This window comes from Neomonachus schauinslandi, chromosome 2 (assembly GCF_002201575.2).
Source record: "Neomonachus schauinslandi chromosome 2, ASM220157v2, whole genome shotgun sequence".
NCBI classification, from domain to species: Eukaryota; Metazoa; Chordata; class Mammalia; order Carnivora; family Phocidae; genus Neomonachus; species Neomonachus schauinslandi.
The window spans coordinates 8,929,473-8,955,891 of NC_058404.1; the positions used below are offsets into that span (position 1 = coordinate 8,929,473).

The 26,419-nt window shown below is 40.1% G+C and overlaps 1 protein-coding gene across 1 annotated transcript in view; it reads left to right on the forward strand.

Annotated features, from left to right (window-relative positions):
* The window catches only part of NEIL3 (nei like DNA glycosylase 3), a 52,427-nt gene that overhangs the window by 10,965 nt on the left and 15,043 nt on the right, over window positions 1–26,419 (forward strand). The window contains exons 2-6 of the mRNA XM_021694248.1: window positions 3,038–3,165; window positions 11,967–12,101; window positions 12,394–12,607; window positions 20,521–20,595; window positions 22,408–22,574. Coding sequence (XP_021549923.1) covers window positions 3,038–3,165; window positions 11,967–12,101; window positions 12,394–12,607; window positions 20,521–20,595; window positions 22,408–22,574 — 719 coding nt within the window. The remainder of the gene's footprint in view (window positions 1–3,037; window positions 3,166–11,966; window positions 12,102–12,393; window positions 12,608–20,520; window positions 20,596–22,407; window positions 22,575–26,419) is intronic.

A 26,419-nucleotide genomic window follows, 5' to 3' on the forward strand; every position in this document is an offset into this window, starting at 1 on the left:
TATCACATGGGATCGACCAGCTAGCCTTTGCTGGGAACCCTGACAGAAGCCAAAGGACTTTGCAGGGCGTGGCTAAAACCACTTGCTAGCAAACAGTGTTGGGAGAGGATAAGAGATTGTTGACATGGGAGTGGTGGGGAAAACATTAATCTAGAAATGAAGGTTTTTAAAATGTCCCTAGGACCTTAAATCCAGGATCCAAAAATGTATCAAAATGTATCAAACCCAGTCTATGCTGAGGCAAAGGCAACTCATAACAGATCTGTATCTGCTCTGTATATCATCATCTTAAGAGTGTCCAGGCTAGATTAGAAGAACTTTTTACCTACTAATTGGTTGTCATGGAAACCTGCATTGAAACCTACCCTCTTAACCTACACTTGGCTCCAAGTGTATTTATGTGGCAAGGTAAAGTCTTCCGTTAGGCAGGAAAACATCAGGACTCCTGGTGCTTCTCAATTCAGGGCTCTAGCAAATTCCCTTATGAACACAAGGCAAATGTGCAAGTGTATTTTTCCCTCCCTGAGTCCTCAAGCCTGTTGTGAGAGTGCTTGATGATCCCTGCTAGGCCCTGGGGTTCAGCCAAGAAAGAGGAAAGGAATCAGAGGCAGATCCATCACCGGGCTAACCCATCCCCCCACCCCCTCCCCTCTAGAACCCTCAGTTTGTTTCTCAGAGTCCATAGTCTCTCATGGTTCGTCTCCCACTCCGATCCCCCCCTACCCCTGCCCCTTCATTATTTTTCCCTTTCTTCTCCTAAAGGTTCTTTTTGCGGTTTGGGCAGAACTGGAAGGCTGCTACTTGTAATCGCTTCTGTGCATTGGTTCGTTGGTCACTCCAAGCGTGTGACTGATTCCCAGTTCTTATTATGTGGAGGAGGGATTTGAAGCCGGTCCACTGAACGTCAGGCAGCTGGGAGATTCCAGCATCGGCCATAGCCATTGTAACTAAACGGGGTTTAGTGGAAGGATGGTGTCTGTTCCTGTCTTAGTCTGCTTGGGCTACCATGACAAATGCCATCACCCAGGAGGCTTACAGAGATTTATTTTCTCCCAGTTCTGGAGGCCACAAGTCCAAGGTTAAGGTTCAGGCCAGTTTGGTTTCTGGTGTGAGCTGTCTTCCTGGCTTGCAGACACCACTTCTGTCTGCCGTGGCACCGCCTCTGAGCACACAGGATGGGGAGAGCCAACTCTCTGTGGTCTCTTCTAAGGATGCTAATCCCGCTGGATCAGGCCCCCACCCTATGACTTCATTAAACCTTAAGTACCTCCTTAAAGCCCTATTTTCAAAGACAGTCACACTGGAGGTTAGAGCTTCAACATAGGAGTGTTGGAGGGGACAAATTCAGTCCCTAGCCATTTTCAATCTTTGTTTTTTGTTTTTTGGGGTTTCCTAAAAATCTCTTATCCTCCTGTTCCTTTGAACTAAATACTATAATGTGTCTTTTTAAACAAGGGCCAAATGAGGAAACTGAAGAATAGAGTGGACGTACCATCTTAACTATTTAGAATGACAGATGTCTGTAAACCAAAAGTTTGAGAATCACTGAATATCATTCTACCATAAGTGGAGGGGAAGTTGTGATTTTCTCCTAGACTATGTCTAAGTTGTTTTATAATTATCTCCCTGTCACCCCCATCATCACTACCTCACCCCCCTGCCAAGATTTTATCCTGGATCTTCTGAGAATGCATAGGTCCATTTGAGAAAAAGGAAAGAAAGGTTAGAAGTATTCGAGGATATTCCCTTAGATGAAGAGTTAATGTGTAAATATAATTATATGTACTTACTGTATCTTATAGACTAGCTAGGCATTAATGATGGTTTTAAAATTTTTATTATATGCTGATTGCAAATTAAAGAATATTTATAAACGTATCTCAAGAGCGAAAAATAATGATACAAAGAACATCAGTTTACCTACTGCCCATTGAGAAAAAGAGCCTTACCAATATCTAAACCCAGTACCATTCCTTTCCCTGCCCCACAGAGGGGAAAGTTTATAACTTCCTTGATCTTTACAGTGTTTAGGGCATATATAGTAATTATCACAATATATTGTTTGGTTTTGCACGGTGATGGGAGGAAGAAGTAGTGGGTTTCTTTTTCCTTTATTCTTTTTTTTTTTTTTTTTTAAAGATTTTATTTATTTATTTGACAGAGAGAGAGATAGCGAGAGCAGGAACACAAGCAGGGGGAGTGGGAGAGGGAGAAGCAGGCTCCCCACTGAGCAGGGAGCCCAATGTGGGACTCAATCCCAGGACCCTGGGATCATGACCTGAGCCGAAGGCAGCCGCTTAAGGACTGAGCCACCCAGGAGCCCCTCTTTTTCCTTTATTCTTGATGCTGTGGTTTGAGAAGGGAGAGAAGAGCAGGTCATGCATTAGATCCTGTCACTCAGGGGAGCCTGGTCTTTACCACTGATTCCCTACACCCCACAAGACCTTGGAAACTGAAACTCCTTCCTTGGGGCCCGTAAATGCCTTTCTAACAAAAGCCTGCTTCAGAGAGCTGCTTATCTTTGGGGTTCTCACCCATTTTTACTTGGTTTTCAACCTCTTCTTGTTCCTTCCTGGCCTTTGAGTTCATCATCACAGGTAAAAATATTTGGTTTCCATATTTTATCCACTGTTTCTTAGCTGTTTCTGAATCCTCTCTCAGAGATCTTGGCTATGCTTCTGGAAATGGAAGACTCTCCTATATTTTAGTTTTAAAACATTCACATCGTTTTTCTGTGCTTTCTTTTCATATGTGCAGAGCTATATGGTCCTGGAAGAAACTCATTTTGGTTGTGAGCCAATTACTGTCTTTTCCACTTAATTTTTTTTTTTTTTGGCCTCTCTTTTGAAATGACTCCATAGTAATTTGACAAAATGTGTGTAAACAGCTGATTACATTACTTGACTTGCTGGAGATTATTCCTCTTACTGGGATGCACCTGGGCCTGAAGTAATAGAAATACGTTTAAGAATGAAATTATAATTTTGTTTAGAGTTTGTATGTGTGTTTACGTGGATGTGGGTGTATTTTCTCCTAGGCTGCTGCACTGAACAATAACAAAGATTCCAGCCCGAATTCCTTGAGACTGTTTAATGGGTACGTTTACAGCGGTGTCCAGACTTTGGGGAAGGAGCTCTTTATGTACTTTGGGCCAAAAGCTTTACGGTAAGATAAACCTGTACAGTACATCTTATCTCTCTGTTTAGAGATGTGTAAAAGACTTTTCTCGCCGCTTACCCAGTGTCACATTTAATCATGTAGAAAGTACTCCATTTTTAAGAGAGCTCTAATATAAGAGGTTGAGATTCTATCGTGGAAAGCAATAAGAAGATGAATAGGTTGTGATGTCATCATTACTTGGAGGGCTAGTCAATTTATTTCTTTCAAGGAAAACGGATCGGCTAGACGGGCTTCCAGGAGCTGGTAGAGCTACACAGCTCGGCTTGGCTCTTTGCAAATTTCCCACACGGCTCTTCTCCCGGCCCTTCTCCCCTCCTGTTTTCCCTCGGGTTTTCCCCAAGCTTTTATTGTATTAGCGACATTAGTTTCTTTATATGTATAACAGCTTCCAGTTTGGTTTCAACCTGTCTCTAGATTTTTATCGTTCTCTGTCTTCCTTCTTTTTCTGAAGCCTTGTATGGAATTGGAAACTTATTTATAGAATTTCAGAACTTTTCCCAGAAGTCCCAAGTTCTCCATTCTTCCACAGTCCTTAGGGAAATTCATTGCTGATGTGTTGGCAATGAAGGACAGGCAATCTCCCACGTTGGTTGACTTAATGATAAGAATGTCAAAATGTGTGTACTTGCCAGAGCATGATCACCTGTTCAATTTTTGCAGGAAAAAGAGAAAGGCCTATGGATTAACATGTCTACCAAATCTTTGTCTTCTCTGAGTTTACCCTAAGGTATTGCAATGCGTGAACGAAGGTAGTGCTCCTTTGAATCTCTCTTAATGTTTCTGGAAGCTATTGAACAATTTCACCTTAAAGGAATGCCCTGTTACTAGGCCCTGGGCCTCTAACTGAAGGTGACTGATGCTCACCCGAGAGCTAATATGACTGTATGATGGTTATTTGCTGCCCCTCATCTACTGCACGTTTCGAGAATGTCAGAGTTTATGTAATTGCTTCCCCTTTGAAATGTTCTCTCTTTGTTGTCAGCGGCTGCCGTCCTTGGACAACAGCATCACTTGGTGGGGTTTTTTTCTCAGTCTGGAAAGGATAATGTCAGCATAGGCTTTCTGGCTCATGCAGGAATGATCTACTGCAGATTATATTGTTGTGGTGGTAGATGGATGTGATGGAGAAGTCTTTGCTCTGAATGGAGGAGGACACAGTGGCATCCATGGAAGACGGTTGAACATTGATATGCTATTGATTCCCTGGTATTAGGTGCGGATTTATTTCTGTAGGATGAGATGGAGGTTTTTATCAATTGTTCTCCACCAGACTGATAAAGGAAGAATCATTTCTCAGTGCAGGGCTGTCAGTAAATGTTCCCTGAAGTTCTAAACAAGGGCAGTCACTTCCTTAAACTCACTGAACTAGTACCATCCCCGGGGAGTTCGTATCTCAGTGTATGCATGGGGAAAAGTGCAGTGGCTTGCTTCCTTTTAATTTCCTACAGCCCTAATGACTATTTGATAAAATAATTCAAGGGCAGTGGCAGATCAGCTATTTGAATACAAACCGAGCAACCTAAAATCAACTGCATCCCCTTTCACAATTTAATAGAAGTTTGTTTACACACACACACACACACACACTCACTCACTCACTCACTCACTCACTCACTCACTCCCAACCTACGCTTCTTAAGAGAATGGATGACTCTCGCAGAAATGTGATCGTTGTGTGAGTTTGCAAGTCTGTGAGCATGACATAGAAATGTAGTCTTCATTCCTCAACTCTTCTTGCTACCCACCAGGCTAGTCTGCATTTTAGAGAGCATGTAGCAGGAAACACGCTTAATGCTCACTTACATTTACCTCTTAATGCGCACCTTTTTACAGTTAAAATTGCCCTGGATTTTAATGCATCTTACAGGGCAGGCCATGAATCTTCCTAGGATTCATTTGTCACGGAAATAGAATACCGACCTAGCCCTCTGAGAGAGAATCTGTCATGCAAAAATCCACACTTCAGAGAGATACAAATCAGAGTAACTATTTCTGTTACTAAAAGATTTATCAAAGTGCTCAAGTTGATCCTAAAAGTGCCATAGAATGCAAAAAATTATTTGATATGCATTTATTCTTGGAGCACAGTTGTGGTGTTATTTGTGATTAATACCTATACTCCTGAATGCTTTAAAGAAGCTCGTCATCTTTAACAAAACACAGATCATTTTTAATTTTTTGGCTGTATATGTAACAAATACTCATTTGAGAAAACTGAGGCATAAGGAACAAGCAAGGATAAATTTATATATTCACACTCTCACTCCCAAATATAACCTCTGTTAACTGTGGATGTATATACATTATCAGTACTGTGTGGGCATGTATCTACCCGTCTATTCACTCAGACACACCCACCCTGGAAGCTGCCATTTTCCATCAAAATGAACCCAGCTGTTACATTTTGGACTCGCATTTAAAAGATATATTTTTTTAATGAATCTCTCTTTCCAAAACACTTTGCTATTTCCAATTTGTGATTTATATGACTCTGATGGCTTGCAATGATCCTCTTCCGGAAGCATATCCAAAATATTTTACAGGCTTTGCCATTTTAGAGAAGCCTTATACATTATCCATTTTGTAATTTATTGGAGTTTAAGTAATCTGATCCTTGAAACAGCAATGCATGAGATAATGTGACAGTTCTTTGTAGTTTGTGAAACAATCTTTAAGGAGTCTATTCTACACTACTCAGAAAAGGGTTTTACAGCTTAGACATAGTTTTTGTGATCTGCCACGTTACCATGTTAGAAAAATTGAAGCGTGATAAAAGTTCTAAATGAAATCAGATACTTGAAGCGTGGTCAGTCCTGCTTTCTGTCTGCCCAACATGCTCACTTGTCTTTTAGGGACAGCGTTCCTTCTGGAAACTGGTCATCCGGTCACACTGACCACAGAGTTCAAGTTAACTCTAGCACGATCTTACCGGACCTTCTGTCTCGTACATTGTCAGTTGGGTCAGTGCGGTTCTTCCATGAGATTTCCTCATCTGGAGCCAAGGAGGGTCAGGCTCTGTAACGTAGGGAAGCTAGGATGTGAGGCCTTAGGACTTGTAGGTGGCCGTGTTACTTGGCTTGTGAGGTGGTGAGAAATAAAACCAGCCTGCACAAAGCTGAGAATCCTAAAGGCCTTCTAGCCCCTCCTTCCATCTGTTTCTGAGATCCAGCTGCTTTCCTTCCTTTCCTACAGCTTGATTCTTCAACCCTCCCTCAGATCCTGTGAGCTACTAAGTATTCCTTAGTGCCTAAACCTGTTTGAGTTGGGTTTCTGTCACCCGCAATTTAAGAAAACTGACCATTATCAAAAGGCACAAACTTCCAGATAGGAAATAAGTCCTGGGGATGTGACATACAGCACGGGGACCACCGTGTTTCACAATACTGTGCCGCAGAGTTGAAAGTTGCAAAGAGAGTAGATCTTAAAAGTTCTCATCACAAGAAAGAAATGTAACTGTGTTTGGTGACTGATGTTAACTAGATTTAATTGTGGTGATCATTTTGCAGTGTCTACAAATACTGAATCATTATGTTGTACACGTGAAACTAATTTAATGTTATATGTCAATGACACCTCGATTTAAATGAAGGAGAGGGAGCGCCTGGGTGGCTCAGTTGGTTAAGTGACTGCCTTCGGCTCAGGTCATGATCCTGGAGTCCCGGGATCGAGTCCCGCATTGGGCTCCCTGCTCGGTGAGGAGCCTGCTTCTCCCTCTAACCCTCCCCCATCTCATGTACTCTCTCTCTCTCATTCTCGCTCTCTCAAATAAATAAATAAATCTTTAAAAAAAAAATAAAATAAATGAAGGAGAGAAGGAAGGAAGCAGGAGAGAAAGAAAGAGAAAATAAGAAAACTAACCATTAAAAGTAATCTACAGGCAGAAAATGAAACATCTTTAGTTTTGAAATGGTAGATTTTGAAATTTTTATTTTCTATTTCAGTTACCATGATGCTTTCAGGTGTAACTGGAGAAAATCTAGAAATCTTTACCTTTTTCATTGGCTTTCCTTTCTGCACCTGACAGCCTACATGATTACTAGTTCTGCTTTCCTTTTCTTGCTTTATTTAATAATACACATCATTTTATTGCATTTTTTCTCTTATTTTAAAAGTAATCTAAAAGTCAATTATAAAACATTAAGATAGTTCCAAAAAGTCTAACGGCAAAAATAAATACCACCCATAATTATTACCACCAAAAAGGGGCACATTTAACAGTTTTTATAAATATCATAGATAAAATATAAATTGTGTATATACCATATATTCATACATAATTTATATTACATATGCACAGATCATGATATCATCACTACTGATTAGAATTTTCCCCCATTTTTCACTCTAATGAATAACTCTGAAGTTAACGTCCTTGAGCATATATCTTTTACCATTTTGATGTTTTCTTAGGATAAATTCCTAGATGTGGATTTGCAGGATCTTGGTTACTGATGCTTTCTTATTTGAAGGCATATAGAAATCTGTCATGAGTGGGAAGCATCTACAACTGGCCATACGATAGAGAATGTCCCATTCATGGCCTGCCTTGGCTCTGATTTTGTAGATTTATCCACACCTCTGTGCAAGGTTATAAAAGCCTGGAAACATGTTAGCATAAAATGCATGTGCAGCATTATAGTAGTTGTGGAAGGTTAGAGATCTTATCATAGCAGAATTACCTGGCATGGTATTCTCAATTGACAACTGTAATTTTAATTGTTAAGTTGATTTTAAATTATCTGCCTCATAGTTCCAACATCTGGCACATCTTTGGGTCTGGCTCTGTTGGCTGTTTTATCTCTTGACATTGAGTCCCTTTGTTGTTGTTTTTTCCTTATGTGTCATAATTTTTTTGAATTCTAGATAGTCATGTTTAGAGGAACAGTAGAACTGAATTAAATAATATTTAACCTCAAAAATAGTAATGCCTCTTCTATCAGGTCATTAGTGCAGGGGATGAGTAGTTGAGCTTGGTTTGGATTTTGTCGTTTGTAGTTGGCTTTGGTGCACCAGTGACATCAAAAACTTCAGGGGCTCCGACTTCTTTATGCCTCGAGTGTGGCCTGGTGTAGCTGGAGCTGGTTCTCTGTGTTTCTGCCCTCTACTCGCAGCATTTAGCAGACCCTGGGTATTCGTATCACAAGGGGATTTCTCCACATGCTTCCCCTCCCCTCCTCCACTCCCACCCCAGTGGTATACTGCTGTTGTCCATTTTTCAGGGAGAAGTCCATGATGGGGAAAATGGTTCTTCTAGACCAGCCTTAATCTTAGGCCCTGTGCTCACTGACCTCAGGGTTGCACTTTCTCAGAGCTACTGATCCTTTCCTCCCCAAGGCAGTCAAATTCTTCCTTCCATGTGTGGGTGATCTCCAGTAAAAGAGCATTTCCTTCCTCTCTCTCAGTGGGAACAGATGTCTCCACATTTCACTGCAGGATTCCGTGACAAAGCTGATGCCCTACCTCACCCCTAAAGACAGATGTCTTTTGCTCTGCTCATCCTCAGCAGAGTGCATTTGGCCTGAGCCTGGTGGCAAACACTTTCCTGCCCTCCCCCGTGGCCTCCTGCTTCTGTTTGCTGCCCGGTGCAAGACTGACTGTGTGTGCACGAGGCTTCCTGTTATTCCTTCAGGGACAGAGGGCTTTTGGCTGGACCTCTCCCTTGGCTACGGACCGGTGCCATGTCACCAAGAGTGGCTCTGTCCATCCCCTCCCAGGACTCATCTTTGTCACGCCCAACTGGTGCATACCTGTGGACAAGAGCTTACGTGTGAGCCCATGCTCTCCTTGTGTCTGGGACTCCAGGGATTCTAAACAGTTATACTAGCCACGCCCAGTATTTAGAAGTTTGTGGAAAATTTTAGCTGTTTCCTTCTTACCTACTTTTACCATAGCTGTCTCTTCTGCCTGTACTCTGCCACAGGTAAAATAATTTGTGTGTCTGTCTTTCCCCATGGAGGGGGAAGGGGCTTGTTACTCTTTGGAATTTAGCTCACCTGGCTCCCTGCAGCCTCATGTCTCTGATGGGTTCAAGAGAATTTACGGTTCTGTAAATAATATGACTTTTCTCTCCATGTTAGGATAGGAGCTCTATGTCCTTTGAGCTTCTGCACCCTAAGTAGATGCAGAACTCCCTGTTCCTTTTTTAACATGGTTCATTCCATATTGTTTTATAACTTTTTTTCTTTGAATTCCTAGCATAAGCTTTACAATAATTATATTCAACTATTTTACACTCATTATTATCCTTAGGTCACTTTTGACCACTTGATAATTTTCATAAACAGTTGCCTTATTAGCAATGTATAGTTAGTTGTCACTCAGATGAACCTGTGACAATGCCATTATTTATGCTACTTATGTTTGCTTAAGGATGTTCTGATCATTCTGATCATTCTCATAGTGATAACCTGGAAGCATGTGGCTGATGTTTAAAATAGTATCAGGTCTTATTTACTGATTTGTTTTAGGAAGTTATGTCTAACTAGAGGCATTTTCTTAATATCACTTAAGTGTTTAGTTTGGACATAATTTTTATGTTAGAACTTTGGTTGTAAGTGACAAAAGCCCAACTTAAATGAGTTTGGTAATTATTTCTTACAAGATTATGGGGTATCTTACCTGAAGATAATGCGGTCAGGTTTCAGGCAGAATTGGAAGCAAAAGCTAACTGCTATGAGGTCTCTGCATTTTTTGATTCTGTCCCTCACTGAATTCTGCTGTACTCTTCCTTTCTATAGACAAGCCTCCCTTGGCTTCTCTGCTGCCCATGTTGGGTAACATTCCCGTAGACAGTTCCCATGCTGGATCTCCTAGTACTAATGGGAAACTGATCTCTCTGCAGCCCAAATCCATAAATTCGTCAGGAGAAGGCAGATGAATCCAGGTACTGGATTGGTACCTGGCTTGACTAGCTTGACTCGGGTGTCCATTTCTGATTCAACTATGTCAAAACACAAGATCTGAGGAAGGAACAAGACACCAACTCAAAGTTGGGCCTAATGCCCACTATTGGCAGGCAGTCATGTTATGCAGAGTAAATGATCTTAGGTAACCAGTTGGGTTGGGGGTGGAAGGGATTTGAGAGGATAAAGAGTTAGAAATAAGGATCTAATAAAATTTTCTTAAACTAAGTTGATTATAATGAGGAATCTTGAAAAGCAGATCGAACTCTTCAATGTAAATGTGATATGAGCCTATGTCCTGGTCTATAAAAGATCAATATGGCAATTGTTATAACAGTACAGATGTTACTGTGCCAAAAAATTTCCATGATAGTGGTGTATATTTCTCAGACTAATGTAAAAGGTACTTAACAATAAACCCAACATTTGTTGGTTGATTTGGGCTCAATTATCACAACAGTTTGCTATTTAATAATAATAAAGTAAATAAGAATGAACTAAAAATTTTGATTTTTATGCGTATTTTTTTCTAAATTGAATAGATTTAATAAGGCCAAAAAAAGCATAATTTGATTCAGAGTTCTTATGGGGGGGGTACTCCTGCATTTCATTTGGGTCTTAACCTTTGAGATTTTTAATGTGGATGCAGTTTCATTATAGAAAGTGATTTAGAATCCACTTTATGAGCCATGCAGCTGAAAAGATTTTAGATATGATGGCTTCTGGGCATGACAGTTGTACACCTTTCACTGGGGTTGAACCTCCATAAGCTAAATTATGGAGTACTTACAGGCACACATTTTTCCTGTCAAGAACTATGGGGCATGTAAAATGCATTTATGATTGATAGTAGGGCACACAGAGTTTAAAACCCACATTTTTAAAGTTAGACTGGTTAACCTTGTACAATACTATAACATGGTGCTTTGGAATTAGAAGCACAGTGCAGTAACATTTGATGCCAAAAGAGCCATATTTATTAACTCAACAAAGCTAGAAGGAGAAGGATTTAAAAGGCGGAACACAGTATTTCATCTTGAGAATCATTTTGATCTTCATCATCAGAGGTCTCATAAAACCACTTTCTCTCTCTCTCTCTCTCTCTCTTTTTCTTTGTTTTTTACTGGACATGCTAATCAATCCTATAAAAACTGAAAGGTTATAAATTTTTCATCACTGCATTGTGGCTTTCAAGCTAACCGTAAATATTTATAAATCCCCTCTTCCCAATACATATAAAGGTAAGAGAAAACTAAAAGAACTGAAGACAATAGCATTTTGACTTGTTTTCTTCTCTTTTGATGCATAAGATTTTGCAAAAAATTGTTTCATTGTGTATCCCAGAGCAAGGGGGAAAAAAGAGTGTCTTAAAATGTAGATATCATTTTGGAGTAGGTAAACATTTCCCATCCATTGTGGCTAGAAATATAGAATTTGAATGTCAGTGGCTTTGTAGAATTTATTAAAAAAAAAAACCAAAAAAACAAAACAGTAGGCAATTTAAATTTAGCCTCATCTCATGCAAAGCCTTTGAATCTGAGAGAAAGCTGAAACACTAGACTGTTGCATGAATAAAAGTACTTCATCTGACAAGAAAAGAAGAACAGGGTATGTATTCTTGGGCTTATTGTCAGACCCTATTATCTCTCTAGGAATTTATTTTATTTGTGGTTTGAAAAACTGAATTGTCACCTCTTCTAGTTTTATGAGGATACAAAACCATAGCAGAAAAAGATATAATATTGGCTATATTTTTTGCCCCCTAAAAGTGCCTATCTTGACTAACATTTGTTTGCTTATAATCCAAAAAGTGAAATGAAGGAACAAAAATTAGGTACACTATGTACTTTCTGCCACTCAAAACTGCGCTTGATGTTGTTTCAGGATTCATTTTGGAATGAAAGGGTCCATCATGATTAATCCACCTCAGCATAAAAATAAAAATGGAGTTTCTCCTGTTTTTGAAGTACAGCTCACCAAAGATCTGATTTGTTTCTTTGACTCATCAGTAGAACTCAGGTAAAAAAAAAAAAGAAAAGAAAAGTACTTCAGCTGAAAAATTGCAGTGATGAGTCTGCAGTTTGGTTTGAAATGTGGAGATAGATAGATGTTTTAAAAATGGTCTATAACTGATAAAACCTCATTTTGACAGCGCCTTCAGATAATCTAGTTCGTTAGGGTCTTCATTGTTTGGCTCTATAACTCATACCCCGATTAACAGAAAGTGTTTATATCAAAGCTCTTTTTAAATGACACTTTGTGAAATTATAACTAGACATATGATTAATGTGTTTTATATTCGTTGCTACAGAAACTCCACAGAAAGCCAACAGAGAGTAAGAATGATGGAAGAATTAGATGTATGTTCCCCTAAATTTAGTATCTCAAGAGCAGAAAGTGAAGTTAAGAAGCAGAAAGGACGGATGCTGTGTGATGTGTTAATGGACCAGAAAGTGTTGCCTGGGGTAGGGAACATCATCAAAAACGAAGCTCTCTTTGACAGTGGCCTCCACCCAGCTCTTAAAGTAGGTCATAAGTATTTTTTTAAAATGATTTCTGTATTTTTATTTTTTTATTTTATTTTTTATTTTTTTTATTGTTAATCACCATACATTACATCATTAGTTTTAGATGTAGTGTTCCATGATTCATTGTTTGTGCATAACACCCAGTGCTCCATGCAGAACGTGCCCTCCTCAATACCCACCACCAGGCTAACCCATCCTCCCACCCCCCTCCCCTCGAGAACCCTCAGTTTGTTTTTCAGAGTCCATCGTCTCTCATGGTTCCTCTCCCCCTCCAATTTCCCCCCCTTCATTCTTCCCCTCCTGCTATCTTCTTTTTTTTTTTTTCTTAACATATATTGCATTATTTGTTTCAGAGGTACAGATCTGAGATTCAACAGTCTTGCACAATTCACAGCACTTACCAGAGCACATACCCTCCCCAGTGTCTATCACCCAGTCACCCCATCCCTCCCACCCCACCCCCGACTCCAGCAACCTTCAGTTTGTTTCCTAAGATTAAGACATGAACAGACATTTTTCCAAAGAAGACATCCAAATGGCCAACAGACACATGAAAAAGTGCTCAACATCGCTCGGTGTCAGGGAAATCCAAATCAAAACCTCAATGAGATACCACCTCACAACAGTCAGAATGGCTAAAATTAACAGGTCATTCTTCCCCTCCTGCTATCTTCTTTTTTTTTTTTTCTTAACATATATTGCATTATTTGTTTCAGAGGTACAGATCTGTGATTCAATAGTCTTGCACAATTCACAGCGCTCACCATAGCACATACCCTCCCCAGTGTCTATCACCCAGCCACCCTGTCCCCCCCACCCCACCCCCCACTCCAGCAACCCTCAGTTTGTTTCCTGAGATTAAGAATTCCTCATATCAGTGAGGTCATATGATACATGTCTTTCTCTGACTTATTTCGCTCAGCATAACACCCTCCAGTTCCATCCACGTCGTTGCAAATGGCAAGATCTCATTCCTTTTGATGGCTGCATAATATTCCATTTTATATATATATACCACATCTTCTTTATCCATTCATCTGTCAATGGACATCTTGGCTCTTTCCACAGTTTGGCTATTGTGGACATTGCTGCTATAAACATCAGGGTGCACGTACCCCTTCGGATCCCTACATTTGTATCTTTGGGGTAAATACCCAGTAGTGCAATTGCTGGATCGTATGGTAGCTCCATTTTCAACTTTTTGAGGAACCTCCATACTGTTTTCCAGAGTGGCTGCACCAGCTTGCATTCCCACCAACAGTGTAGGAGGGTTCCCCTTTCTCCGCATCCCCGCCAACATCTGTCGTTTCCTGACTTGTTAATTTTAGCCATTCTGACTGGTGTGAGGTGGTATCTCATTGAGGTTTTGATTTGGATTTCCCTGATGCCGAGCGATGTTGAGCACTTTTTCATGTGTCTGTTGGCCATTTGGATGTCTTCTTTGGAAAAATGTCTGTTCATGTCTTCTGCCCATTTCTTGATTGGATTCTTTGTTCTTTGGGTGTTGAGTTTGATGAGTTCTTTATAGATTTTGGATACTAGCCCTTTATCTGATATGTCATTGGCAAATATCTTCTCCCATTCTGTCAGTTGTCTTCTGGTTTTGTTGACTGTTTCCTTTGCTGTGCAAAAGCTTTTTATCTTGATGAAGTCCCAATAGTTCATTTTTGCCCTTGCTTCCCTTGCCTTTGGCGATGTTTCTAGGAAGAAGTTACTTCGGCTGAGGTCGAAGAGGTTGCTGCCTGTGTTCTCCTTTAGGATTTGGATGGACTCCTGTCTCACATTGAGGTCTTTCAACCATTTGGAGTCTATTTTTGTGTGTGGTGTAAGGAAATGGTCCAGTTTCATTCTTCTGCATGTGGCTGTCCAGTTTTCCCAACACCATTTGTTGAAGAGACTGTCTTTTTTCCATTGGACATTCTTTCCTGCTTTGTCATAGATGAGTTGACCATAGAGTTGAGGGTCCATTTCTGGGCTCTCTATTCTGTTCCATTGATCTATGTGTCTGTTTTTGTGCCAGTACCATACTGTCTTGATGATGACAGCTTTGTTAGAGCTGGAAGTCCGGAATTGTGATGCCGCCAGCTTTGCTTTTCTTTTTCAACATTCCTCTGGCTATTCGGGGTCTTTTCTGGTTCCATACAAATTTTAGGATTATTTGTTCCATTTCTTTGAAAAAAGTGGATGGTATTTTGATGGGGATTGCATTGAATGTGCAGATTGCTCTAGGTGGCATTGACATCTTCACAATATTTGTTCTTCCAATCCATGAGCATGGAACGTTTTTCCATTTCTTTGTGTCTGGTTTTGTGTTTGCAAATTCCTTTAGTTTTTGTTTGTCCTGGAAGCTTTTTTTTTTTTTTTAAAGATTTTATTTATTTATTTGACAGAGAGAGACACAGCAAGAGAGGGAACACCAGCAGGGGGAGTGGGAGAGAGAGAAGCAGGCTCCCCGCAGAGCAGGGAGCCCAATGTGGGACTTGATCCCAGGACCCTGGGTTCATGACCTGAGCCGTAGGCAGTCGCTTAACCGACTAAGCCACCCAGGCGCCCTGTCCTGGAAGCTTTTTATCTCTCCTTCAATTTTCAATGACAGCCTAGCTGGATATAGTATTCTTGGCTGCATATTTTTCTCATTTAGTGCTCTGAATATATCCTGCCTGTCCTTTCTGGCCTGCCGGGTCTCTGTGGATACGGCTGTTGCCAATCTAATGTTTCTACCATTGTAGGTTACAGATCTCTTCTCCCGAGCTGCTTTCAGGATTTTCTCTTTGTCTATGAGACTCGTAAGTTTTACTATTAGATGTCGGGGTGTTGACCTGTTTGTTGATTTTGAGAGGGGTTCTCTGTGCCTCCTGGATTTTGATGCCTGTTTCCTTCCCCAAATTAGGGAAGTTCTCTGCTATAATTTGCTCCATTATACCTTCTGCTCCTCTCTCTCTTTCTTCTTCTTCTGGGATCCCAATTATTCTAATGTTGTTTCGTCTTATGGTATCGCTTATCTCTTGAATTCTGCCCTCATGATCCAGTAGTTGTTTATCTCTCTTTTTCTCAGCTTCTTTATTTTCTATCATTTGGTCTTCTATATCACTGATTCCCTCTTCTGCCTCATTTATCCAACAGTTAGCGCCCCCATTTTTTTATTGCACCTCATTAACAGCCTTTTTGATTTCTACTTGGTTAGATTTTAATTCTTTTACTTCTCCAGAAAGGGTTTATCTAATAACTTCCATGCTTTTTTCAAGCCCAGCGAGTATCTTTAAAGTGATGATTCTGAACTCTAGATCTGACATTGTACTAATGTCCGTATTGAGTAGGTCCCTGGCAGTCGGTACTACCTCTTGTTCTTTTTGTTGAGGTGATTTTTTCCGTCTTGTCATTTTGTGCAGAGGAGAATAGATTAATGAGAGAACAAAATGCTAACAGGGTAACAACGTTCCCAGAAAATATACTGTAAACAAATCAGAAAAGAACTGAAGCCGGAGGAAAAGGAAGAGAAAGAAAAAAAAAAAAAGAAAAAAAAAGAAAAAGATAAAGATAAAAACAAACAAAAACAGAACAAAACCAAAAAAACCAGAATATGATCAAATATGATCAAGCTGGTACATAGATCAGTGCCACACACTAGATTTTGGGTTTATTTTGGTCTGATAGAAGAAAGTGCCTCCCAAAATTTTAAAGGAAGAAAAACTTATATATGTACCAAAATAAGGGTTGAAATGATGAAGGGATGGAATATGACTGTAAAGATGAAAATTATAAAAAGTTTTATAAAAGGAATTGATAAGAAGTTGTTTGAAAAAAGAAGAGGATTTAAAAAAAAAAGGGAGAGAATGTGATCAGGCAAGAGAGTAGAACAAAACCATATGCTAGAGATTTAGGGTATATTTTGATCTGTTAGAAGAAACTATCTCTCTGCATGGAGCACTGGGTGTTATGCACAAACAATGAATCATGGAACACTTCATCTAAAACTAATGATGTAATGTATGGGGATTAACATAAGAATAAAAAAAAAAAAGAAACTATCTCAAAATTTTAAAGAGAGAACAACTTATATATATATATGCCAAAAATAAGGGTATCTACTATGAAGGGATAGAATATGACTCTAAAAATGAAAAATAAAAATGTTTTTTAAAAAAGGGATTGATAAGATGTTGGTTGAAAAAGGGAAAAAGAAAAATTAGAAAAAAAAGACAGTTAAAAAAAAATTAACTTTGAAAGACTAAAGAATCATGGTAAAAAAGCCTGGATTCTATGTGCATTATTCCCCTAGTGCTGGAGTTCTGCTCTTCTCATTGATAGGTAAACCTGGTCTTGGCTCCTGTTCTCGCTGATCTTCTGGGGCAGGGGCCTGTTGCCGTGGTTTCCAAATGTCTGCCAGAGGCGGAATTGCCCTGCCCTTTCCTGGGCCGGACTAAGTAATCTGCTCGGGTTTGCCCTCGGGAGCCTTTGTTCCTGCAAGCTTTCCGTACATCTTTGGAGGCGGAGAGTGAAAACGGCGGCCTCCCAATCTCCGCCCTGGAGGAGCTGAGAACTCAGGGCCCCGCTCCTCAGTGAGCCCCCAGAGAAGAGCAGTCAGTCACTCCCGTCTCCCTGGTGTCTGGCCGCACTCCATGCTCACCCGGCCTGTGACCGCGCGTTTCTATCTCTGGCACCCGACCCCTGGTGGAGTCTCCAAACCCAGCAGATCCCTGCGGTGCGCTCCCATGCTGCTCCTCCCAGGGGAGGAAGGTGAGTCTCCCCGGATCTGCCGCTTGTTGGGTCCCTGCTGGAGGAGCAGGGGCCCGACTGTGCCGCAGATCACGGTTTATGGCAACCCCGAGCTGAGAGCCCGGGCCTGGGCTCCGTCTCTGCAGCCGGCTTCCCTGCTCCGATGCCCGGGAGCTCTGCCGCACTCAGGCACCCCCGGTCTTTCTGTGACCCCGAGGGTCCTGAGACCACACTGTCCCACGAGGTTTCCACCCCCTGCTTAGCCACTGGAGCGACGTCCCTCAGCAGAGCAGACTTCTAAAAGTTCCGATTTTGTTCTCTGCGGCTCTATCACTTGCCAGAAGCGGCTGGAGGTCCCCTCCCCCGTCGTCTATCCTTCCGAATATCGCCTCGGATTCACTTCTCCGCACGTCCTACCTTCCAGAAAGTGGTCGCTTTTCTGTTCAGAGAGTTGTTGCTCTTCTTTTCTTCGATCTCCTGTTGACTTCGTAGGTGTTCAGAATGGTTTGATCCCTATCCAGCTGAATTCCTGAGAGGAGACGAAATCCAGGTCTCCTACTCCTCTGCCATCTTGCTCCGCCCCCCAATTCTGTATTTTTAGATACTGTTGAGGGACCAACATGGAACACTCAAGTCTGTGTTTCAGTAAAACATTGTCCCCAAAGAGAGACTTCTGTGGTCTTTGTTCGTGTCAGCTTCTCAACGCATCCAACACTGTCCACTCCGTGTGTCCCCTCCTCCCACTTCACCTTCCCTGTCTTCTATAACTTGCTTTGCTTTGTATTTGCCCCATACCATTCATCACTTTCGAACATAACCTAATTTTTACTTGTTAGATTTATTATTTAAAATCTGTCTCTTCCTGCTACATCGCCATCTCTTATGAGGAAGGTATCTGTTGTGTTCACAGGATGGATCCAAGCCTCTAGAACGTGGTGTCTAGCACAAGGAAGGCATTCAGGAATTATTTTTTGGGTGTAGGAATGAAGTAAGCTCACAACTTGCTCTTCATACCTGGCATATTAAATTCACACTCTATGGGCGCCTGGGTGGCTCAGTTGGCTAAGCAACTGCCTTTGGCTCAGGTCATGATCCTGGAGTCCCGGGATCGAGTCCCGCATGGGGCTCCCTGCTCAGCGGGGGGTCTGCTTCTCCCTCTGACCCTCCCCCCTCTCATGCTCACTCTATCTCATTCTCTCTCTCAAATAAATAAATAAAATCTTTAAAATAAAATGCCTGGAGGAGGGGCGCCTGGGTGGCTCAGTTGGTTAAGCTACTGCCTTCGGCTCAGGTCATGATCCCTGGAGTCCCGGGATCGAGTCCCGCATCGGGCTCCCTGCTCGGCGGGGAGTCTGCTTCTCCCTCTGACCCTCCCCCTCTCATGCTCTCTCTCAGTCTCTCTCTCAAATAAATAAATAAAATCTTTAATAAATAAATAAATAAATAAATAAATTCACACTCTATACACACTCCTGTATTCCTATTTCTCGCTACTTTGACATTAGCAAATGCTGTTTCGAGGGAATAAGCATTGCAGTTGGGGAGCGGGGACTGAGGAATAAGGGACTAGTGGGGAGATGGAAACAAAATTTGGAGCACTTGTAAAACAGCTTTACTGGAATAAAGGGAAAACACAGACCACTGGGAGTGGGGGGGGGGTGAGGACAAGGACCGTGTTTGTTGTATTTTCCTTGGGTTCTTCAACTGCAGAGACACAAATTTATTTATATAAGAAAAAAATAGTCAGGAGGGAAAGGTTAAAATTGTAGGAAAGAGAATGGTGATTAATAGGGCCAAGTTGTAAGAAAGAGAGATTAGAACCCAAAGCCAGGTAGAAGGCTATGTATATTTTAGTTTCTAAGGGAACAACTCTACTTTAGGGCTTTTATCTACATCCAACTGGTCTCTTTAAAAGAAATCATTTTTTACATGAGTCCAAAGATACCTTTGGATTTTCTGTAATTATTTCCTAGATAGTTTTTGTTAAATTCAAATCAGTAAGAAATAAGTTTTCGAAGAAACCAGTTAGTGATTTTTCTAGATTAGGTTCTGCTTTTTGACTCTTGGAACAAGTTGGTTAAATTTCTGTAACATGGGAGTAATGAAACAGAATATTAATAAGAACAAGCTTTTTAAAATCATCTAGACATCAATGGAAAAATGTTTTAGAAAAAAAGAACCCAGAATATTGTTACTCAGAGTACTGTCATTATCTATGATAAACTGGGAATTTACTTTTTATCTGTATATCCAGCAGGCCATTTCATCTAGTAAAAGATCATTTGCCCATATGTCTGGGAGTTTAAAAATTAATGACAGTTCTCAAGTTGAGCTATTAGCCACCTAAAAACGCATGCGCAATTATTGAAAAAGTAGTTTAACATTTGACTAAACATAGTATATAAGATATGCTAAGAAATAACTCAGTTTCAAACTGTTTGTTTTAAACTTTAAATAAATGAAAAATATACATAATATTCTCATAATGATTATGTTGATTCAATGATTTTAGGTTGTATAGTCACTGATAAATTTGTTTCTATTGTATATAGATGTTTGTTTACATTCATGTACATAAGCAAGGGTAAGTCATCAGACAGGATATTTTCTGACATCACCATTGAAAGCACATGCCAAATGATATTGTATCCTACAAAGATAACACTGAGATTTATGCCAGGCCATGACACAAAAAATTCTTCAGTAAGGGCTATTTCTGAGTTCTTCCAGGTGTTAACAAGTCCTCTGATATTAATACATGTATATAAATTCATATCTTTTTAAAGCTCGATAGTGACCTTGATGGTCATCTATTCCTGTGCTGATTTTTCCCTTTTCCCTCCCTTCCTTCTTTCTGTTTTTTTTTGTTTTTGTTTTGTTTTTGCAAATCCAGCGAGACTTTTCAAAGTGGCTGACACACAATGCTGGGACTTTGACGATGTCTGATACAGAAGAGATACTCATTTAGAATTACTTGTATTTAAAATTTATAAACAAGAATGGTATTTTTTTATATGTAGTGCCGTCACTTAAAGCCATTGTTAATGACGTTAAATAGATGTGTAAGGAATAGAGATCTAGAAGAAATGTATATACTTTAAATCTGTGTATAGTTTTCTTAGAACTTGCAATTGGTATTATTTTTCAACAGTAACAAGTTATGAAACTGTCCTCAGTTGTTTTTCTATTTTAAGGTTTGTCAGTTGACAGCTGAACAGACTCATTACCTTGTGAAAATGATACGTGACTTCAGCATTCTTTTTTACAGGGTAAGAGGAAAAATGTTTCTACTATGTAAAATGTCAACTATTTCCCTTTGGATTGCACCAAAAATGTTAAGGCTGTTTGTAGCCATCTAGTGGTCAGTATGTAGAGGTACAGGAAGGGAGAGGGACCTGTGGGTGGCATAATTCACTTCTAGAAATTTCATGTCATGGGTCAGTCTAAACTCGTCTAACAATAATTGTATTAAATTATCTTTATACTAAGTTGGGGAACAACAGTGTTAGCATTTTACTTAGATTCTTGTTCTATTTATGGACATCTGAAAGTAAAATGTAGGAACTCCAGAGAGAGGGAGATTCAACTCTTTGGAATAAATGGACCTCAATTAGGTCAGATTTTGCCACTTTCTATCTGTGTGGTTTAGATTATTTAGATAATTTAGGTTTAGCTTATTCATCTGTAAAATGGGATAATAATATTTTTCTATCTACCACAAAGACTGTTTTGAGAATGAAGTACTTGTTGACCTGTAAATTTAGAAAGTAATATGTATGTGTATACATGTGCATGTATAGAGTTCAGAAAAACACATGTTCTCTTTTCAACAAAGTATAATAAGTATGTCTTTTTTTTTTTCCCTCCACAGTCCATTTTCTGTATTCAAAATTTTTATTTTTACTATGTTCAGAAAGGCAGGTATGATAGGAGTCTTCATTTATTGGCCTAAAGTCTTAACGAACTTCTTGCTTTACAAGTCTGCCTTGAGCATTATGGCTATTTTAATATTCTGTGTGCTTACTTACTCTTTCAGGGAAAGGTGATTGTAGACCACTACCCATTTTTGACCCAGATTAAGTTTTGGATATTTTAATACTTTGCTTAAATCAATAGAAGTTGTTTGTGTAATTTTCAACTTATGTATGGCGAGTCATATTTCTGCGCCCTGAGATTTTTACAGTGCTGATATAAACCCAAAACATTGTCTTTTTAGAAGCTTTAAATATATGAGTAGAATAAAACTGTGACAGAATATCAAAATGTCTTTTTTTTTTTTTTAAAGATTTTATTTATTTATTTGAGAGAGAGAGAATGAGAGAGAGCACATGAGAGTGGGGAGGGTCAGAGGGAGAAATGGACTCCCTGCCGAGCAGGGAGCCCGATGTGGGACTCGATCCCGGGACTCCAGGATCATGACCTGAGCCGAAGGCAGTCGCTTAACCAACTGAGCCACCCAGGCGCCCCTCAAAATGTCTTTTGAATTAGATGTATACCAAATGGGACATGTTCTTTGCTAGGAAGGCATTTGAATTTTTATTTTCCTTTTTAGTGAATTTGTGAGATTAAAAATGAAAAAGCATCCTTTGTCAGGTCAGCGAAAAAAGATGATCTCAGGTTTTTCACTGTAGAAATAAATTTTTTGTTTTTGCCTGTTGAAAGAAAGTGAGCAGCTTTAGTGTTCTAAAAATAATCAGATTTCTAGCTAATCTAGTCTTTTTTCTAATAACCACATAATTATGTTTAATTTTAAAAAAACTTAAAAGCATAAAAGACATTTTAAATTGTAGAACTTTTACATCCCATTTAGATAAAAAGATAATGCTATGCGAAGAACAATTTTGAATACTAATAAGTTATAAAATAATGGCTTAATTATTTCACACAAACTTGTTTGACAAATATTGCTGAATCTTGTCACTACCTTTTTTTCAGATGAAAGAAAAGATTATATGGACTTAGGTACAAACATGTAAATTTTCAACAGATTATTTTCAGAAGTGACTTTCGGGAATGTATCTTTGGCTCCTTAGCAACACTGTTTTATAGATAATATTATAATGTTGTTTGTTTGTTTTTAGTGCCATAAAACGGGATCTGTTATCTCTAAACACTATAAGGTTTATAAGCGTCCTAACTGTTGTCAGTGCTGTTGCAAAATAACAGTGTGTCGCTTAGGAGAGAATAACAGAATGACATATTTCTGCCCTCGCTGTCAAAAAGAAAATCCTCAACATGTTGACATTTGGTGAGTTATCTAATTTAAACGTATACTATTTGCCCTAATCACTAACTCAAAGGCTATTAATAAGAACATAATTCAAAGATATTTGAACCCTTGGAAGGAAATAGTAAATAATATCATCAAGAAAACTGGATAAGCTGAAGATGATGTATGGACCACTTCAGGATTCAGTAGAAAAGATCCAGCTCAGATGTTGATATCGAGCATTTTGCTTTAATCCTGTTCGTAAAGTGATCACCAGGGGGTGTAGATATGTCAATAATTGGAAAAATGCAACTAACTTCAAAAGTTTTTGCTTTATTTAGAAGTAATACTATAAAACACAAGCAAGATGTCTTTACAAAATTCATGTCTTTTTGGTCAAACAGTCGACTTCTTACTAAACACATATGCAGTGCTTCTTCCAGCTGCTGAGTATGTCTGTTCTAATTACGCCTTCCACAACTAGGGAAATAAATGCAGGATAGGCTCAGGGACGCCCTGAGATGGATATGAGCTATAACTCCATTCATCACCTGACTTCCATAAGCCCCAGCTCTGACTGGTGGAGCATGTTTTGAGTCTCTTGGAATTAGGATCTGTTTGCAACCAGTGTCCAGCAGTTCCCAAGAGGCCTGACTACTTCCTTTTCCCTGATGCACAGTTACCCTGAATAAAAGGCCCTACATCCCTTTGGGACAGACCAGGACAAATATGAATAATATAAAGGAGTGTGTGATTATAAGCAAAATAACCAGTGCAGGGGCGCCTGGGTGGCTCAGTCGTTAAGCGTCTGCCTTCGGCTCAGGTCATGATCCCAGGGTCCTGGGATCGAGCCCCACATCGGGCTCCCTGCTCAGCGGGAAGCCTGCTTCTCCCTCTCCCACTCTCCCTGCTTGTGTTCCCTCTCTCGCTGTGTCTCTCCCTGTCAAATAAATAAATAAAATCTTTAAAAAAAAAAAAATAAATAACCAGTGCAGACATTAAGTGCTACAAGAGTTCAGGGACTTTAGAGGCTTATATACGCACACAAAGCTGGAAAGATACAGAAACAGTGTGATTTTGAAGTTTACTTTAAAAAGACAGAATTTGGGGTAAGTAAAGGAGAAAACAAAGATTATTTAATTGGAAAGACAGAGCATAGCCACAAACCCCCACCATTCATAAGCATGGCATGTTGGAGGGTTGATGGGGACACTGGCCAAGCCACAGGAAGGCTCCAAGGTGTTGGATCGTAAAAGCTAGTTGTACACGTAGAATGGGATCAAATAGTAGGGATCGTTAGTCGTTCTGGGAATGTTTGATGTCTCGCCGAAATCCGTAGATTAAGGACTTTTCAGTGTGTGGGAAATGGTGAGACAAAACCTTGGAGGTAAAGAAGCTAGTGCAGTGTGACAGTGAGAGAAGGTGACCGGGCCTGAGGTCAGGACACTGGACATGGAAAAGAAAATAGGTACTTCGGTTAAAAGTTTTAAAAAAAGTCGACAAGAATTGTGACAGATCTGATTTTGTAGAACAGTGCAAAAAGTTTCAGACTAAGTAAATGTTCACTGTATGGGTCTGGGAAAGTTGGGATAGAGTAGAACAGATGAACTTTGCGTCTGTGAAACAACAGTGGACTGTCTGAAGAGATGTGTTATGGGTCACATCCCAGGTGGCAGGTGATGGCTTGACGGTGGTTAAGTGAAGTATTCAAAAGAGATCAGTTCACAGAGAAAGTAGAGAGGAAGGAACCGAGGTCTGAACTTCAGGGAATATCCAGAGTAGGAAGAAAAGAGTGAGCCAAGAAAGCACAGTGATTTGGTTGGGAATAGGTGGCCAAGCAGGGCAGGATGCCACTGTGGAACCTGGGGCGGGAGGGGCGCCATCTTGCCTGTGGCAAGCTACAGGGCCAGGGGCTGGACGTGGTGTGCGGGGAGGCCCCCACCAGCGCCTTCTCTAGTGTGTCTGTGACTTTCTTCCTGTCCTCCGCTTGTGACTCCCTTTTCATCTCTCCTTCTCTTGTTCTCAGCTCCTTCTCCCTGAATCTCTCACAGCTTCTTCCTCACCCCACTGTACTGTCATAGAGATCTGTGATATATTTAGATAATATATCTATTGTGCAGATTTGTGGTTTTCTTATTTTTAATATTATAGGTGTACGTATGACCAAATGTGTTTAACACAGTATCTGGTAGATAGAGGACATTCGATAAGTGTTTGTCTACTGAATAAATGCTTAATGTTCTATATTTGTTTTCTTTGAATTGATAACTTTTGAGGCTTTAAAAAAAAAAAGTGTTCTTGGGGCACCTGGGTGGCTCAGTCGGTTAAGTGTCTGGCTTCTGCTCACGTCATGATCCCAGGATCCTGGGATCGAGCCCCGCATTGGGCGCCCTGCTCAGCAGGGAGCCTGCTTCTCCCTCTGCCCCTCCCCCCGCCCCCACTTGTGTTCTCTCTCTTGCTCTCCTCTCTCTCTCAAATAAATAAATAAAATCTTAAAAAAAAGAACAAAAAACAAAAAAAAGTTTTTCCAAATCATCAAAGAAATGTGTTATTTACCATAAAAATAAGATAATTGTCAATTCCAAAGATTTTTTGAAATTAGGTTTTAAAAGCTCAGGGGTTCCCTGCAAGAGACATGGGGCACCGATGAGCTAGAGGAGGCCTTGCTCTACTGGAAATATTCTGAGCCCTGCAGTCCCTCCTCCCTCCTCAGCTACTTCTGATTTATGTATTGGCATTCAGCTTAAGATGTCATTTGGAAAAGCAACTAAAAATAAATGTGTACATAATAAAACATTTGAAAACCAATAGTATTTGCCTTATTAGAGAGTTCTATAATGAATTATATTCTGTTCATTTTCTCCATGAGTTTTTGAACATTGTATGTTGACTACATTTTTTCATTTTAAGTTAAAGTCATTTCGAATTAATTTGAAGCAATAGGAAAAGCCCCACAGCATTGATCTAAATCCCCGTGTTCCTTCAGTTGTAGAGTTTACTTCACTCCTTCATGAAGTCCTCCCCAAATTTTGCATCTTTATTGATCACACTACCCTTTGAATACCTGTATCATCTGTTGTTGGCTCTAATTTATATACGAGCTAGCATAGTTTATACAGGTGAGTATTTTTTCCTTGAGAGGAAACTGTGCTATCGTTTCTTTTTCCGTACTTGTCCTTATTTTATAAATTCTTAAAAAAATCATTTGTTACTACTTTTTTTTTTATTAGCTGTCATATGTTGGGTACTGGGAATATAGAGACAAAATAAAACGCAGCCCCTCAAAGTACTCAAAGTTTAAGGCGGGGAGTCAATGAGTAAATAGTTCATTAAAACCCCACTGGGTTTGGGATGGAAGCTCTGCAGAGGGCACGGTTTTACTAATAGCAGTGGGAGTTGAGAGGAGGAAATTCTTAAATCTATGCAGGAAGAACAAGGAAGGCTTTCTGAAGAAGGTGAACTTTGAGATCAGTGTGGAAGGAAATAGAGATTCATTGAAGACAAGAGGAAGGAACGTGTTTTGTAGAGCCACATGAAGGGGGGGGGTGTTTTCTTCCTGTAAGAAGATACATTTGGTGGAACGCCTGGGTGGCCCCGCCAGTTGGGCATCTGCCTTCAGCCCAGGTCATGATCCCAGGGTCCTGGGATGGAGCCCCGCTGGGGCTCTCCGCTCAGTGGGGAGTCTGCTTCTCCCTCTCCCTCGGCTTGCTGCTCCCCCTGCTTGAGCTCTCTCTTTCTCTGTGTCAGATAAATAAAATCTTAAAAAAAAAAAAAAAAAAAAGTTTGGGTCTCTGAAAGCCATCTAGTTAGGAAATTATTGAGAATTGGTTGCTAGTGCATGAGAAGTTACTGATGTTTGCAAGCCAATTGTTAAGGCAGGTCTG